The following is a 15,617-nucleotide window of genomic DNA, read 5'->3' as shown; positions in this document are numbered from 1 at the left end:
CAGTGTACTCTATATTACGTTGATTGTTCTATTTATTATTATAAATTACTACGATTGCACATTTAGACAGATGCAAAGAGTTTTACTCCTTATGTACGTGAAGGATGTAAGAAATAAAGTCAATTCAGTTCGATGCAAGCATTCATTTCAAGAGGACTAGAATATAAAAACAAGAAAGCAATGCTGAGGCTTTATGGGGCATTGGTCAGGCTGCATTTGGAGTATTGTGAGCAGTCTTGAGCCCCTTATCTACAAAAGTGTTTACTGGCATTGAAGAGGGTCCAGACGAGCTTTAGGAGAATGATCCCGGCAATGAAAGGGTAATTGTAAGGTGGGATGTCTGGGCCTGTACTCACTGGAGTTTAGTAGAATGGCAGGTTGAGAATGTCATTCCAACCTATCGAATTTTGGAAGGCCTCGACAGAGTGGATGTGGAGAGGATGTTTCCTATAGTGGGAGAGTCTAGGACAGGAGGGCGCAACCTCAGAAAACACTTTAGAACAGAGACGAGAGGAGTTTCTCTTGGCAGAGAATGGGGCAACTGTGGAATTCATTGCCAACGATGGCTGTGGAAGCCAAATCATTGGGTGTATTTGAAGCGGAAGTTGTTAAGTTCTTCATTAGTAAATGTTCAAAGGTTATGGGGAGAAGGCAGGAGAATGGAGTTGAGAGGGACAATAAATCAGCCGTGATAAAATAGCGGAGCAAATTCAATGGACTGATTCGGCTAATTCTGTTCCTATGTCTCATGGTCTAATCTCTCCCTCACAGACACGAATGCCATCAAGATGACAAATACTTGCCCACACCTGACAGCACCTCCTCATCCTAGGGGTTTGATCAAGCTTTTCATCACCTGTCACCTATCTTGGTGTCACATTTCATTTTACAGCTCTCTCATATAGTTTTTGCTTGGTCACTACCTTTAATTAGGACTCTGTATCCAGGATTGACTTGTGATTCAGTAATTTTACTTGGTCTGGGCCTTGGCAGCTTCTGCTTCCCCGTTCCTGGAGCCTTGCTTCTTCAGTGAGGTGCATACCCTTCTGTGCTGAAGGCAACCAGCAGAGTCCCCTGGGAAATTCACTCTCCTTATCCCTTGAAGAAGATATGTCTTCACATATCTTCACTATCCAAAACATCTTCTCAGTTGCAGGAGTCTAAAAGACACAAAAGACAAAAAATCTTGAAGAACTTTTTGGACCAAGTCTTGTGAACCCTCCACTTGATCATGGCTGATTTATTATCCCACTCAACCCTATTCTCCTGCCTTCTCCCTGTATCCTTTGATGACCTGACTAATTAAGAACCTATCAGTCTCCACTTTAAATATACCCAATGAACTGGCCTCCACAGCCACCTGTGGCAATTAATTTCACGATTTACCTCAGTCTGGTTAAAAAAAATCCTCCTCATTCTAAAGGGACATACTTCTATTTTGAGGCTGTGGCTCCTGGTTACAGACTCCCCCTCCCCCTACCTACGGAACATCGTCTCCATCTAGGCCTTTGAATATTTGATAGGTTTCGATGAGCCCCTCATAACTCTGAACTCCAGTAAGTACAGACCAAAACGATCCTCATACCATAACCCTTTAATTCTTGGGATCATTCTCGTGAACCTCGTTTGGACCCTCTCCAATGCCAGCACATCTTTTCTTAGACAAGGGGCCCATCTGCTCACAATTACTCCATGTGCAGCCCGAGTCCTCAGCATTACATTCTTAATTTTATATTTTAGAAATGAACGTTAACAAATCATTCGCCTTCCTCACCATGGACTCAACCTGCAAGTCAAATCTGCTGGAGGAACTTAGGAGATCAAGCAGTATCTGTGGGAGGAAAGGGATTGTCCATGTTTGAGGTCAAAAACCTGTTTTTAGGGTTGTATCTCTTCTGACTCCAGGACCAAGAAGAAATCAGAGTAGGAGGAATTCATCATTTCAGAATTTTTAGGATTCACCATGCCAAAATGCTGTGGAGAAAGTCTGCAAATTTATTGATTGAGATAGAGTGCAGTATAGTTCCCCCCCACCTCACCAACGCCCCAAGCTGTACCACCCAACAACTCCCAATTTACCCCTAGCATAATCACGGGACAATTTGCAATGGCCAATTAACCTCCATATGTCTTTGGACTGTGGGAGGAAGCTGGAGGAAATGCACATGGCCATGGGAAAAATGTACAAGCTCCTACAGTCAGAGGCAGGAATTGGGCCCCAGTCACTGGTACTATAAAGTATTGTGCTTTTTTTTTTCATCTTTTATTGAGCGAACATGACCAAGAAGCAAATATTCGTTGTCTGGCAAAGCTGACTTCTCTAACTGGTTGACTTATCTTTCTTTCTTTATCAATCTTTTTATTCGTTAAATAAATAAAGTGTGTGTGTATGTGTATGTGTGTGTGTGTGTGTACACACACTCACACACACACAAAAGAGGAGAATTGTCTCAAAAATCTGTATCAGTAACAATTCAAATAAAAGGAAAAATACAAATTATCACGATCATGCATAGAATTAATCTAATAGTATATAATTAAAAAATGGATTCTCCTCTTAAGAAGAAAAAAGAGTAAAGAAACTTTTATAATTGAAATGTACATTAAAAAACCCCACAAAAAAACAGAAAAAGAAAAAAAAACTGGGCAGTTCATCTTGAGAGTAAAAGCAGGAAAAAAGGAAAAACTTTCTGATCAAATCCAAAACTTCAAAAAGGTAACTGGAAGGGCCATAAGTCAGAGCCTATGAAAATAATGAATAAAGGGTCGCCAAGTTTCCTCAAATTTAAAGGATGTATCCAATGTCCAACTTATTTTCTCTAAACTTAAACAGGACATAATGGAGAAAAGCCAAAAAAAAAAGACAGTACGTGGATTAGAATCCGTCCATTTATGTAAAGTGGCTCTCCTAGCCGATAAACTTGTAAAAGCTATCATCCATAGAGCGGAAGCAGGAATATCTCCTGCTTCCGATGGTATAATCCCAAAAATTGCTGTTAGTAGATTCAGTTGTAAATCCAAATTCAAGACTTTGGATAAAGTTTTAAAGACTTCTTTCCAAAAATTATCTAACTTGATACAACATATGTTAAAGTAGCCACCTGAATATTACATCTATCACAAATAGGATTAATATTGGAAAAAATACGGGCTAATTTATCTTTTGACATATGTGCCTGATGCACTACCTTGAACTGTATCAAGGAATGACGGGAGCAAATGGAAGAAGTATTTACTAAATAAAAATTTTTATCCCATTGATTATCTGAAAGAGACTTCTGAAACTCCAATTCCCACGCAGCTTTAATTTTATCATTAGCTAACATACGGAAATTCAATAGCCATTTATAAATTATAGCTATCGGTCCTTTTTGAAATGGTTTGACCTGAAAAAGAGTATTGGGTGAATAAGCCGAGGGAAAATCTGGAAGCAAACTATGTAGAAAATTCCTAATTTGTAAATATCTAAAAAAGTGTACATTAGATAGATCATATTTATCCACTAACTGAGTAAAAGACATTAAACAGTTGTCCATGAACAAATCTAAAAAAGTTACTATTTGGATTTCCAAATTGAAAAAGTCTGATCGAAAATTGAAGGTTTAAAAAAAGTTAAGATGAATTTTACTGGAAAGAACAAAATTATTAAAATCAAAGGATCTACAAAACTGAAACCAAATTCTTACTGTATGTTTAATAATAGGATTAAAGTCTCGACTACCAAACTTAGAAAGCAAAAAAAGAAGAGCTCCCAGTAAAGAGATTGTGCTAATCACAATGCTACCGTGCCACCCCAAGGCTGCGATAAATGGATGGATAACTGAGTCAATATCACCAAGACCAAGGAGATGGTGGTGGACTTTAGGAGATCTAGGCCTCATATGGAGCCAGTGATCATTAATGGAGAATGTGTGGAGCAGGTGAAGACCTACAAGTATCTGGGAGTACAGTTAGACGAGAAGCTAGACTGGACTGCCAACACAGATGCCTTGTGCAGGAAGGCACAGAGTCGACTGTACTTCCTTAGAAGGTTGGCGTCATTCAATGTCTGCAGTGAGATGCTGAAGATGTTCTATAGGTCAGTGGTGGAGAGCGCCCTCTTCTTTGTGGTGGCGTGTTGGGGAGGCAGCATTAAGAAGAGGGACGCCTCACGTCTTAATAAGCTGGTAAGGAAGGCGGGCTCTGTCGTGGGCAAAGTACTGGAGAGTATAACATCGGTAGCTGAGCGAAGGGCGCTGAGTAGCCTACGGTCAATTATGGAAAACCCTGAACATCCTCTACATAGCACCATCCAGAGACAGAGAAGCAGTTTCAGCGACAGGTTGCTATCGATGCAATGCTCCTCAGACAGGATGAAGAGGTCAATACTCCCCAATGCCATTAGGCTTTACAATTCAACCGCCAGGAGTAAGATATGTTAAAGTGCCGGGGTTGATTGTATTTAATGTATTTAAGTAAACTACTTAAGAACTTTTTAAAAGCTATTATTAATGCTTTTTGAGAGAGTGATTTAGATGCATATCATTTTTTTACTGAGTTAAGTATTGTATGTAATTAGTTTTGCTACAACAAGTGTATGGGACATTGGAAAAAATGTTGAATTTCCCCATGGGGATGAATAAAGTATCTATCTATCTATCTATCTAAGTGATTATGGAGAAAGGAAGCTGTTAGAGGATCTATATTGAATGGCAGAGTCACTGAATCTCCGACTCCTTTTATTTTGTTACGGACAGTATTTATCTGTTCCAGCTTCCGGACATAAATTCAAACTAGGGTTTATTGTCATATCGACACGTACACGTGTGTACGGGTGCAATGAAAAACTTATTGCAGGCTCAGGAAATCACCCCCAACCCCAGCCACTGCAGTCCCAGGAACACTGGATTGGCCATGCCTGTACGGGGCAGCGACTTTGAAGGTGACACGTTGAGCCCCGTCCTGGCATTGCCATGATTGTGCGGGGCAGCTCAGGGACATGTCTTTCTACAGGTACTCCGGGACGTTTCAGAACATTAAACTGGAATAGGGGGAGGGTGTCGATGGCAAAGATTAGACATAATCAGTCAGTTACAGTCAGTTAGTTCATCTTCCGTCGGAATAGCTTCATCATCCTCATCCGTCGCAGCGTGATTGGTTAGACTGCTGGTCTGACATCGCCCCATCCTGTCATACAATCGACAGTCTGATTAGTTGGTGCAACATCACGCCGTGCGATTGGTTGAGCGTTATTTTCCGGTTTCCGGCGTATGATTGGTAGACGTATCGTCGCTCTCCGCTGTTTGATTGGTCAGAGTCCGAGCCTCCAGCTTTTTTTTGCAGTGTTGATTGGCAGGCAGGTCTTCGCCTGCCGTTTGTGATTGGCTGAGGGAGCGGCTAGCCGCTCGTACCTGTCAGTGTAGCGAGGCACGTTGTGGTGGCTGGCCGGCCGGCTGGCGTGGTAGCTACGGTTGTGGAGACGCCGGCGAGGAGGCAGTGACGATAAGGACGGTCGGTACAAGGTGTGCAGCAGGGCTGTTCTATGGTCACCCAAAGATCGGGTTAGAAAGGCAATGGTCTTCAGGCTACGGGTTTCCTGGGAGCGGACACACGAGGTCAGAAGTCGATGGAAGGAGGGAAATGGGAGCAGAGGGCTGTGAGGCGGAAAGTGGGTGAGGAGGGATCGGGGAACTGAGGACGGGGGATGGAGGAAAAAGGTAAAGAGGGAGGGAAGTGGTTGGAGATGAGGGATGGGACGGGTCAGGGGATAGGAAAGGGAGGAAGAGGAAAGGAGAAGTGAGAGGAAGGTGGAGTGAAGCTGGAGGGACAGGAGAAAGGGAAGCCAGTGTGTGGCAGTGAGGAGGGAGGTGATGGGGAAAGGGGGAATGGAGGAGAGGATGGGAGTGATGCTGGAGGGTAAGGAGAAAGGGAAGGGAGTATGGGAATGGGGAGGGAGGGAAGAGGATGATGAAGAGGGATGGGATGGGGAAGGGGGAATGGGGATGGGAGTGAAGCTGGAGGGACAGGAGAAAGGGAAGGGAGTATGTGCGAATGGGTAGAGAAGGGGGAGGGAGGGAAGGAAGAGGATGATGAAGAGGGATGGGGTGAGGGAAGGGAGGAGAAGAGGAGGGAGGTAAGGGGGAAGGGAGGATGGGAGTGATGCTGGAGGGCAGAAGGAAGGGGAGGGAGAGTGTGGGAGGAGGAAAGAGGAAGATGATGGTGAGGGAGGAGATTAGGAAGGGAGAAGTGGAAAGGGGGGATGGGGGAAGAGGGGTAGGAGTGAAGCCAGAAGATCAGGAGAAAGGGAAGGGAGTATGGAGGGAGGGGAGAGACGGGAGGACAATGATTGTCGGAGCAGAGTAGTAAGTAGAGATGGGAACTGGGAGGCAGAGAATGAGGGTGATAGAGGAAGTGAGTGTGGTGGTGGAGAAGGATGAGATGAAGGGTGTTGACTGATAGAATGGGAAATATCACTGACATGATGTGAAATTTGTTTTTGTGGGAGCAGTACAGTGCAGAGATGTAAAGTTCTATAAATTGTGAAACTAGTGCAAATAAAGGAAGGAATAGGAAAGGAGAAGTGAGAAGGGTGGAGTGAAGCTGGAGGGACAGGAGAAAGGGAAGGCAGTGTGTGGGAGTGTGTAGGAAGGAGGAGGGAGGTGATGCGGAAAGGGGGAATGGAGGAGAGGATGGGAGTGAAGCTGGAGGGACAGGAGAAAGGGAAGGCAGTGTGTGGGAGTGTGTAGGAAGGAGGAGGGAGGTGATGGGGAAAGGGGGAATGGAGGAGAGGATGGGAGTGAAGCTGGAGGGACAGGAGAAAGGGAAGGCAGTGTGTGGGAGTGTGTAGGAAGGAGGAGGGAGGTGATGGGGAAAGGGGGAATGGAGGAGAGGATGGGAGTGAAGCTGGAGGGACAGGAGAAAGGGAAGGCAGTGTGTGGGAGTGGGTAGGAAGGAGGAGGGAGGTGATGGGGAAAGGGGGAATGGAGGAGAGGATGGGAGTGAAGCTGGAGGGACAGGAGAAAGGGAAGGCAGTGTGTGGGAGTGTGTAGGAAGGAGGAGGGAGGTGATGGGGAAAGGGGGAATGGAGGAGAGGATGGGAGTGAAGCTGGAGGGACAGGAGAAAGGGAAGGCAGTGTGTGGGAGTGTGTAGTCTTCATGGTGCATTCAGAAATCTGAAGGTGGAAGGGAAGAAGCTGTTCCTAAATCATCGCTTGTGAGCCTTCAGGTTCCTGTACCTCCTCTCTGATGGTAGGAATGAGACAAGGGCATGTCCTGGATGGTGACAGACAGGAGTGGAGGTGTGGCTGGGGAAGAGATTATTGGGAGACTGAGGGGTGGGGCAGAAGAAGATGGGAGAGCGTGGGCTGAGGGAGGTAATTGGGCAAATCATTGCTCTGCAGTGACTCATTTCCTCCTCTTGCAGATCTTAGCTGGCTCAAGAGAGGGGGTGTCCCTTTGTAAGACAGCTGGCTAACTTCCTCCAGAACTTTGTGGTGGCATCATTGTAATAACTTGTGTGGTAGCTATTAACTGGTTCTGGGAGACTTTCACAACACAGAGGCAGAATAGGTGGATTGAACAATAATTAAAGTGAATCTAAGAGGAAACCTCCACTCAAGATGCTGCAGTTACCAACTGAAGTGGGAAATGCATGTTCAAAGTAAATGTTATTATCAAAGTACAGTTGGCCCTCCTTATCCACGGGGAATTGGTTCCGGGACCCCCCCGCGGATACCAAAATTCGCGGATGCTCAAGTCCCTTATTTAACATGTATCAGTGCGGTGGTCTTTAGGACCCAGCGGAACCCCAGACTTTCTTTAGCGTGTCTCCGTGCAGTGGACATTAGGACCTGGCGTCGCAGCTTTGAATCCGCAGTGTTTCTGTTGACGAAAATGATCACGGTCGTGATTGAAAATAAGGTGGAAATAATAAAGCGATTGGAAAGAGGTGAAATGCCATCGATCATTGGAAAAGCGTTAGGCTGCAATTGGTCAACAATCAGAACAATTTTAATGGAGCATATGAAAGGCCCTGCCCCGATGAAAGCTACAATTATTACTAACAACGCAGTGGTTTAATTATTGGAATACATACATTTCTTAAGTGTTTTATATGCATAGAAAGTTAAAACATATGCTATATACTAAGACAAACGTTTGACTAACTGACGCTAAATAATACTGGATGTACTTGTTCCGACTTGCATACAAATCCGACTTAAAGACGGACTCAGGAACGGAACTCATTCATAACTCAGGGACTGCCTGTAAATGAGCAAGGGATATGCATCGGGTGCAGGTAGATGGGAGTAGACAGAAGATCAGGTCAGGATGGACTAGGTAACACCGCATGACATGGGAACAGAATCAGGCCATTCGGCCCATTGAGTCTGTCCTGCCATTCCATCATGGTTGATTTATTATCCCTCTCAACCCTCCTGCCTTCTCCCAGTAACCTTTGATGCGCTTGCTAATCATATTCAAAGTAAATTTATCATCAAACCTGAACCCTGAGATTCCTTTTCTTGAGGGCATTCACAGTAAATGCAAGAAACACAATAGATTCAATGAGAGACCGCACCCAGCAGGATGGATAAGCAACTAGAGCGAAAAAGACAGCAAAATGTGCAAATACAAAAAGAAACAGGCAAATAATAATAAATAAACAATAAATATCAAGAACATGACAGAAATGAGCCCTTGGTTGTGGGAACAACGATGGGGCAAGTGAAGTTATCCCCTCTGGTTCAGGATGCTGATGGTTGAGGGGTAATAACTGTTCCTGAGCCTGGTGATGTGCATCTCGAGGCTTCTGTACTACCTTCCTGATGGAGGCAGAGAGAAGAGAGCATGGCTTGGATAGTGGGGACTTTGATGATGGACTCCACTTTAAATATACTGACTTGTTCCACAGCAATGAATTCCACAGATTCACCACCCTCTGGCTTAAGAAGCTCCTCTTCATCTCTGTTCTAAAGGGATATCCTTCTATTCTGAGGTTGTGCCCTGTGGTCCTGGACTATCCCAGTATTGGAAATATCTGTGATGGGCTGAAGGGCCTGGTTCTGTACTGGAGTACTCCTGTCTCTAATCAAAAATTGTTAATTAGAACATGGCTAAACATGAATTAAATGGCAGCCGGCTGTTCAGATCTTGATCAGTCTGTCCTTGGTCTCATTTCCACTTTCACGTACAGTACTTTACACAAGACTATAGATGCTGGAACTGGAACTCAGTCGGTCTAGCAGCATCAGCATTGAGGCAGGGGCAACAGGTTCTTACCGCCAAGTACCCCCAGCACCTTTTTTCTTAATTTGTCTGTGCTGTGCATAATGCTTTGTAGTGTTAAACCGAAGCAGCCATACAGACAAGTCAACTGCCAGTAAGTCCAGCAGAGAGAAGTTTTTCCAGAAGCCAGAATAAGAAGGTGGGGGGAGGGAGGGGAAGGAGAACATACACTGGTGATATTAAATCTGTTTTTGAGCTGACAGGTGATGGGCAAGACCAGTTGGGCGGTCGATGAAGTGAGAAGCTGGGAGAGGATAGGTGGAAGATGCAAAGGGCTGAGAAGGAATATGATAGAGGATAGTGCAGGATAGAAATCAGGAAAGGATCTGATAGGCAGGACTGGAGAAGAGAGAGGGTAAGGGGGTTGAGACCCTCCAGCATTTTAGGTGTGATGCTCTGTATTTCCAGCATCTAATTTAATCTAATTAAGGCTGTGTCAAATTGACAGTACGTATAGATTGGCAAGTAGGTCAGGGTGATTAAGACTGGGCTAGAGGTAGGATTTGGGAAGTAGTTTTGGATAACCTCAGTTTCACAGAGGGCAGACCATGGAGTGTGACAGAAGCTTAATGTTTTGAGACGTCAGGGATGTCACTGATATTTTTAGCAGCAATTTCACTGATACTGGTTGAATGCTGTTCTGGTAACGGACAGTCCTCTACTCTTCAAGATAGGTCCTTGACATTCCTAGGGCGTACAGGGTCCTTGTTTATCCTTCCAAATGTATCACAGTTCAGCAGTCAACAAGGTCATGGGAAATTCATTTTCATTGATCTTGGTTGTAGACGGGTCATATTCTGCATGGAAGCCGGTGACCAGTGGAGTGCCTCAGGGATCTGTTCTGGGACCCCGCCTCTTTGTGATTTTTATAAATGACCTGAATGGGGAAGTTGAGGGATGGGTTAGTAACTTTGCTGATGACACAAAGGTTGGGGATGTTGTGGATAGTGTAGAAGGCTGTCAGAGGTTACAGCGGGACGTTGATAGGATGCAAAACTGGACTGAGGAGTGGCAGATGGAGTTCAATCCAGATAAGTGTGAGGTGGTTCATCTTGGTAGGTCAAATATGATGGAAGAATATAGTATTAATGGTAAGACTCTTGGCAGTGTGGAGGATCAGAGAGATCTTGGGTCCTGAGTCCATAGGACACTCAAAGCTGCTATGCAGGTTAACTCTGGTTAAGAAGGCATACGGTGCATTGACCTTCATCATTCATGGGATTGAGTTTAAGAGCCGTGAGGTAATGTTGCAGCTATATATATGTGTGTGTGTGTGTGTGTGTGTGTGTGTGTGTGTGTGTGTGTGTGTGTGTGTGTGTGTGTGTGTGTGTGTGTGTGTGTGTGTGTGTGTGTGTGTGTGTGTGTGTGTGTGTGTGTGTGTGTATAATATATATATACAGGCTAGATGCAGGAAGATTGTTTCCGATGTTGGGGAAGTCCAGAACGAGGGGTCACAGTTTAAGGATAAAGGGGAAGCCTTTTAAGACCGAGATGAGGAAAAATTTCTTCACACAGAGAGTGGTGAATCTGTGGAATTCTCTGTCACAGGAAACAGTTGAGGCCAGTTCATTGGCTATATTTAAGAGGAAGTTAGATATGACTCTTGTGGCTAAAGGGATCAGGGGGTATGGAGAGAAAGCAGGTACAGGGTTCTGAGTTGGATGATCAGCCATGATCATACTGAATGGCGGTGCAGGCTCGAAGGGCCGAATGGCCTACTCCTGCACCTATTTTCTATGTTTCTATAGGACCCTGGTCAGACCCCACTTTGAGTACTGTGCTCAGTTCTGGTCACCTCACTACAGGAAGGATGTGGAAACCATAGAAAAAGTGCAGAGGAGATTTACAAGGATGTTGCCTGGATTGGGGAGCATGCCTTATGAGAATAAGTTGAGTGAACTCAGCCTTTTCTCCTTGGAGCGACGGAGGATGAGAGGTGACCTGATAGAGGTGTAGAAGATAGTGAGAGGCATTGATCGTGTGGATAGTCAGAGGCTTTTCCCCAGGGCTGAAATGGCTAGCATGAGAGGGCGTAGTTTTAAGGTGCTTGCAAGTAGGTACAGAGCAGCTGTCAGGGGTAAGTTTTTTATGCAGAGAGTGGTGAGTGCGTGAAACGGGCTGCTGGTGGAGGCGGAAACGAGAGGGTCTTTTAAGAGGCTCCTGGATGGTTACATGGAGCTTAGAAAAATAGAGGGCTTTGGGTAAAGCCTAGGTTGTTAGGTAGGGTCATGTTCAGCACAGCTTTGTGGGCCGAAGGGCCTGTATTGTGCTGTAGGTTTTTTATGTTTAGACAATGGCTGCATTGTCTGTAAGAGTGTGTAAGTGTCTGAAACCTTTTGACTCTGTTGAGAGTGGGCTTAAATCTTCCTTCACTTAGTGACACCTGCTGGCTGAAGGAGAGTGAAGTGTCCTCAGGAAAACAATTAAAGAGAATTTATCATAGACAGTATTTGTTCATTTTCTAGAACTACGAGCTGAAGATTTTCAATTGAAATTCGCAGTGTACATTTCAGACTGTTACCACTCTATTCAACATTAGGTTGTAAAAAGATCAATATTTTCTCTGTTGGAGGTTAAATGAGTTCTCTTTCTCTCTCTCTCTCCCAATCTTTAGGTTGAATGGATGGCTTCCAAGAGTTTATCTTTTAAACAGCCTTGGACACAGTGTTTATCCTCAGCTGGGGATATTATTGGTTAAGGCCTGGTGAACTCTGATCCATTGCTGTGTGGCTTTGTTTCAGTGCGTGCTGGCAGCCTGTTGGAGGCAGGATTGACAGACGACGCTGCACAGGAGTTCAATCATGACTGCTGCGCTTCATGTCCGAGACTGGGCTTTGTTGTAGGTAATAATTTTATATCCTCGGCTGGAAAGACATGGAGTTCACAGTGATGTGCTAAGCCTACAATCTCCCCTGTCCCAAGATCCATAATTCCAGTGCCACTTCCCCTGGAGGGATCGCAAGGACTCTGTGTGGCAGGAGGACAGCTTCACTGGAGAGAAAATGTCCCCCAGAGCACTGATGCGCTTCTCTATGGCGGACTACATCATCTTTGCCCTGCTTCTCATCTTCTCCTCAGCCATCGGACTCTTTTACGCACTAAGTGGCGGGCGGCAGAGGACCACCCAGGAGTTTCTGCTGGCTGGGCGCAGCATGACCTTCGTGCCGGTGGCCCTGTCCCTCCTCGCCACCTTCCAGTCAGCCGTGGCCATCCTGGGCGTTCCGGCTGAGATCTACACTAACGGCACTCAGTACTGGTTCCTCGGATGTTCCTACTTCCTCGGACTCCTCATCCCAGCTCACGTCTTTCTCCCGGTGTTTTACCGGCTTGGCCTCACCAGCACTTATGAGGTAAGCAAACCAGAAAGACATAAAACAGTCTTGAATCTTGAATTGAAAGTTTTATACAGGGAGTTCCGAGTCATTATTTTGAATTTGATTTTGAATGACACTCCCCACGCTGCAAACTGCTTTTTCCAAAAGCATGCTTCTAGAAAGCACTGTAGAGGATTATTAATACAAAAAACTTCATGCCATCTTAAAAGTTTCTGATCAGCCATTCTAATTAGCCCTGTCACTGTAAACACTTTAAATCAGTTTTATAATGCTGTTTACGTTGTAAATGCATGTTGATATTTATGAACATTTTATTCCATATCTGTACTTTGACTTCTAAGTTTATATTTTATATAATTATTTATTATAATTGTTGAATTTTTGTGTTGCTTGTTGCACCAACATACCACAGCAAATTCATAATACGTGTTAATGGCAAATCGCATTATACACACAACTTCTGCAGATGCTGTAAGTCCAGAAAACACGCACAAAATGCTGAAGGAACTTGGCAGGTCAGGCAGCATCTAAAGCAGGGGGTTCTCAACTTTTTCTATGCCATAGATCTCTACTATCAGCCAAGCGGTCCATGCACCCCAGGTTGGGAACCCCTGATCAAAAGAGAGGAGTTAATTTCAAGCCAAGACCCATAATCAGGCTAATATAGTTCATCCTTGATGAAAGGTTTTGTTGGAAAAGAAATTGAAGACATTTATTTCCTGATCTCCTTCTCACATTCCAAGGTTAACAGCCTTTTCTGAAGTGTATCACTGTTATAACAACAGACAACGGTCAAGTTGCACATAGCATACTCTTGCAAAACAACTTTGTGGCAATGGTTAAATCTTTTTATGGTTATAATTGCAGGATGCGTATTGGGCAGGTTGCAGGGATAACTTGGCCATTTGTAGGAATGCCAAGGAATCTTTTTCATTTTAAAAATAGATGGGGTCTTTTTGTTTTATAGAAAAGATTTAGCCTCTGACACTTAACCTCATTTTGGAGTTGTGGTGAGATAATAGAGCTGGCAAATATACGAAGGTTTAGAATTCATGTCCCAGTGAGGATGAAAGCATAGGACATGTCATGACAAGAAGTGGTTGAGCTGAATAGACATTTGTTTCCAAGGGAAGCTGGAAGAGTTCATCAGGAAGACAGGATTAAAGATCAGCGTGGATTGAAGGGTTTTAAGAGGCTAGTGTGGATGTTAACGATGGCAAAGACCAGTTGAGCCATGTATTTGCCTTTTGTGCAATGAAGACAACTTTTTTAACTTCAACAACACAAAGCTCTGGATCTGTGTGTAACCTCCGTGCCCCCAGTTGACCCCTGTTCGCCTAGGGTAAACTGCTGTCACCCCGCCAGTAGTACAATACTTTGGTGTAAATATGTTGTAATGCCCCCCCCCGTACATGCTCACAATACGAATACCGGACAATATTCAAAAGCGAGTAAATAATTGCAACTTTATAGTGATTTCTTAGTAATGGGTTAGTAGAAACAGATAGCCTACATATGGAAGGAAATTAACTGTCGATATTTCAGGTTGAGACCTTTCGTCTGGACGTGTATAATCAGAGTTACTTGATCCCTCGCTGTTATATGTCCAGCGAAATTGGCTCAGTACTTGTATGAGTTTTGACTGCACATTGTACCTGTGTGCATGAGTACTGATAGAAAACGCCTGTATTTTTTTTAAAGGTATTCACATTCTGTTGAGAAAACATTTGAGCTAAATGCTGACTGGAGAATTTATAGTTTAGTTTGAAGAATAGACGGAAGGTTAGAAAGCTGGCATGTTGCAGTCTAAATGCCCCGAAGTATAATGCGTAATCAGTAAGGTGGTATCCAACTAGTGCACAACAGTGATTAAAAAAAATCACAGAATGCTGATTCCTGTAACTTCTAGTAAGCACTCCCATCTGTCTTCACTCTTTTCTTTCCCTTGTCTCTCTGACCTCATCACCTCTTGTGTCCACTCTCTTCTCATCCTACCCATTGCCCACACCATCCTCCTCATGTCCTCCCTATCACATTACATCATCTTCAACCCTTCAAGGGTCTCTGCTCGAAATGTCAACTGTTTATTCCTCTCTATAGATGCTGCTTGACCTGTTGAGTTCCTCCAGTATTTTGTGTGTGCAGAATCTCTTGGCTCTCTGTCACTTCCATCTAACACCTCCCAGCTTCTTGTATAATTCCCACCCCTCCGCACCCTTACCTGTCACCCACCCCCCACCTGCGTCCATCTAATACCCACCAGGTTTTGCTCCATCTCTTTCTCCCCCCCCCCCACAACATTTTTATACAGGCTGTCTCCCCTCTTTCAAATTTTGATTAAGGATCTCAAAAGGACACTTCACCTTTCCGTTGATACTTCCCAATCCACCAAGTTCCTCCAGCAATTTGAGTGTTTCTTGTGATAATTGAATTGTTTATAATATTGACCTGGTGTACTGGGCAGGACTTCCCCAGCCCATCTTACCATGGGATCTTTTAATTTGACCTCAGCGGGAATAATGTCTCCTCAGTTTCAGTGAATCCTCAGCTGAGGTCGCAAGGGGACGTGGACCTATGACCCTTTGATTTGCCGAACCTGTGCTGACATTATAGCCAGAAGATGGGGACTGTGTTGTATTCTACAGTTCTGTAGCCAACTAACCTGCAGCTTGAAGTGGGTTTGTGTTTGTTTCAGTACCTGGAACTACGGTTTAATAAGGCGACAAGACTGTGCGGGACGCTGACTTTCATCTTTCAAATGGTGAGTTTGATTTCTGAATATTTTGTGGTTTAAATGCAACTGAGATCAAGTTTTCTTTTTAACATACATGAAGAAAAAAATTAACTTGCTTTTCTGCTCTCGAATATAAATCAGTCGCTTTAACCAATCAGTGCCAGAATTCAGTAAGTGTCAGAATTTATGTTCTACTGGGGAATCTTCAGATTTGTTTATTTATCATGTGTACATTGAAGCTTAGTTAACAACCCACATTACAGAGACGTATGGGTTAGTAG

General features: G+C 44.2%; 1 protein-coding gene across 3 annotated transcripts in view; it reads left to right on the top strand.

Moving 5' to 3' along the window:
• Positions 1–15,617, top strand: part of slc5a6a (solute carrier family 5 member 6a) — a 76,703-nt gene that overhangs the window by 15,747 nt on the left and 45,339 nt on the right. Inside the window, exons 1-3 of one of the 3 annotated variants that reach the window (XM_073047786.1) lie at positions 5,365–5,501; positions 11,882–12,617; positions 15,298–15,363. In XM_073047786.1, coding sequence (XP_072903887.1) covers positions 12,270–12,617; positions 15,298–15,363 — 414 coding nt within the window. In that variant the 5' untranslated portion in view covers positions 5,365–5,501; positions 11,882–12,269. Of the gene's footprint in view, positions 1–5,364; positions 5,502–11,881; positions 12,618–15,297; positions 15,364–15,617 lie in introns of those variants that run through there. The other 2 variants (XM_073047787.1, XM_073047788.1) reach the window with 2 other exon arrangements.

The sequence above is a fragment of the Hemitrygon akajei genome, chromosome 6 (genome assembly GCF_048418815.1).
Source record: "Hemitrygon akajei chromosome 6, sHemAka1.3, whole genome shotgun sequence".
NCBI classification, from domain to species: domain Eukaryota; kingdom Metazoa; phylum Chordata; class Chondrichthyes; order Myliobatiformes; family Dasyatidae; genus Hemitrygon; species Hemitrygon akajei.
Note: the sequence above shows the minus strand (reverse complement) of the source record. Positions and strands in the feature narration are given on the sequence as shown.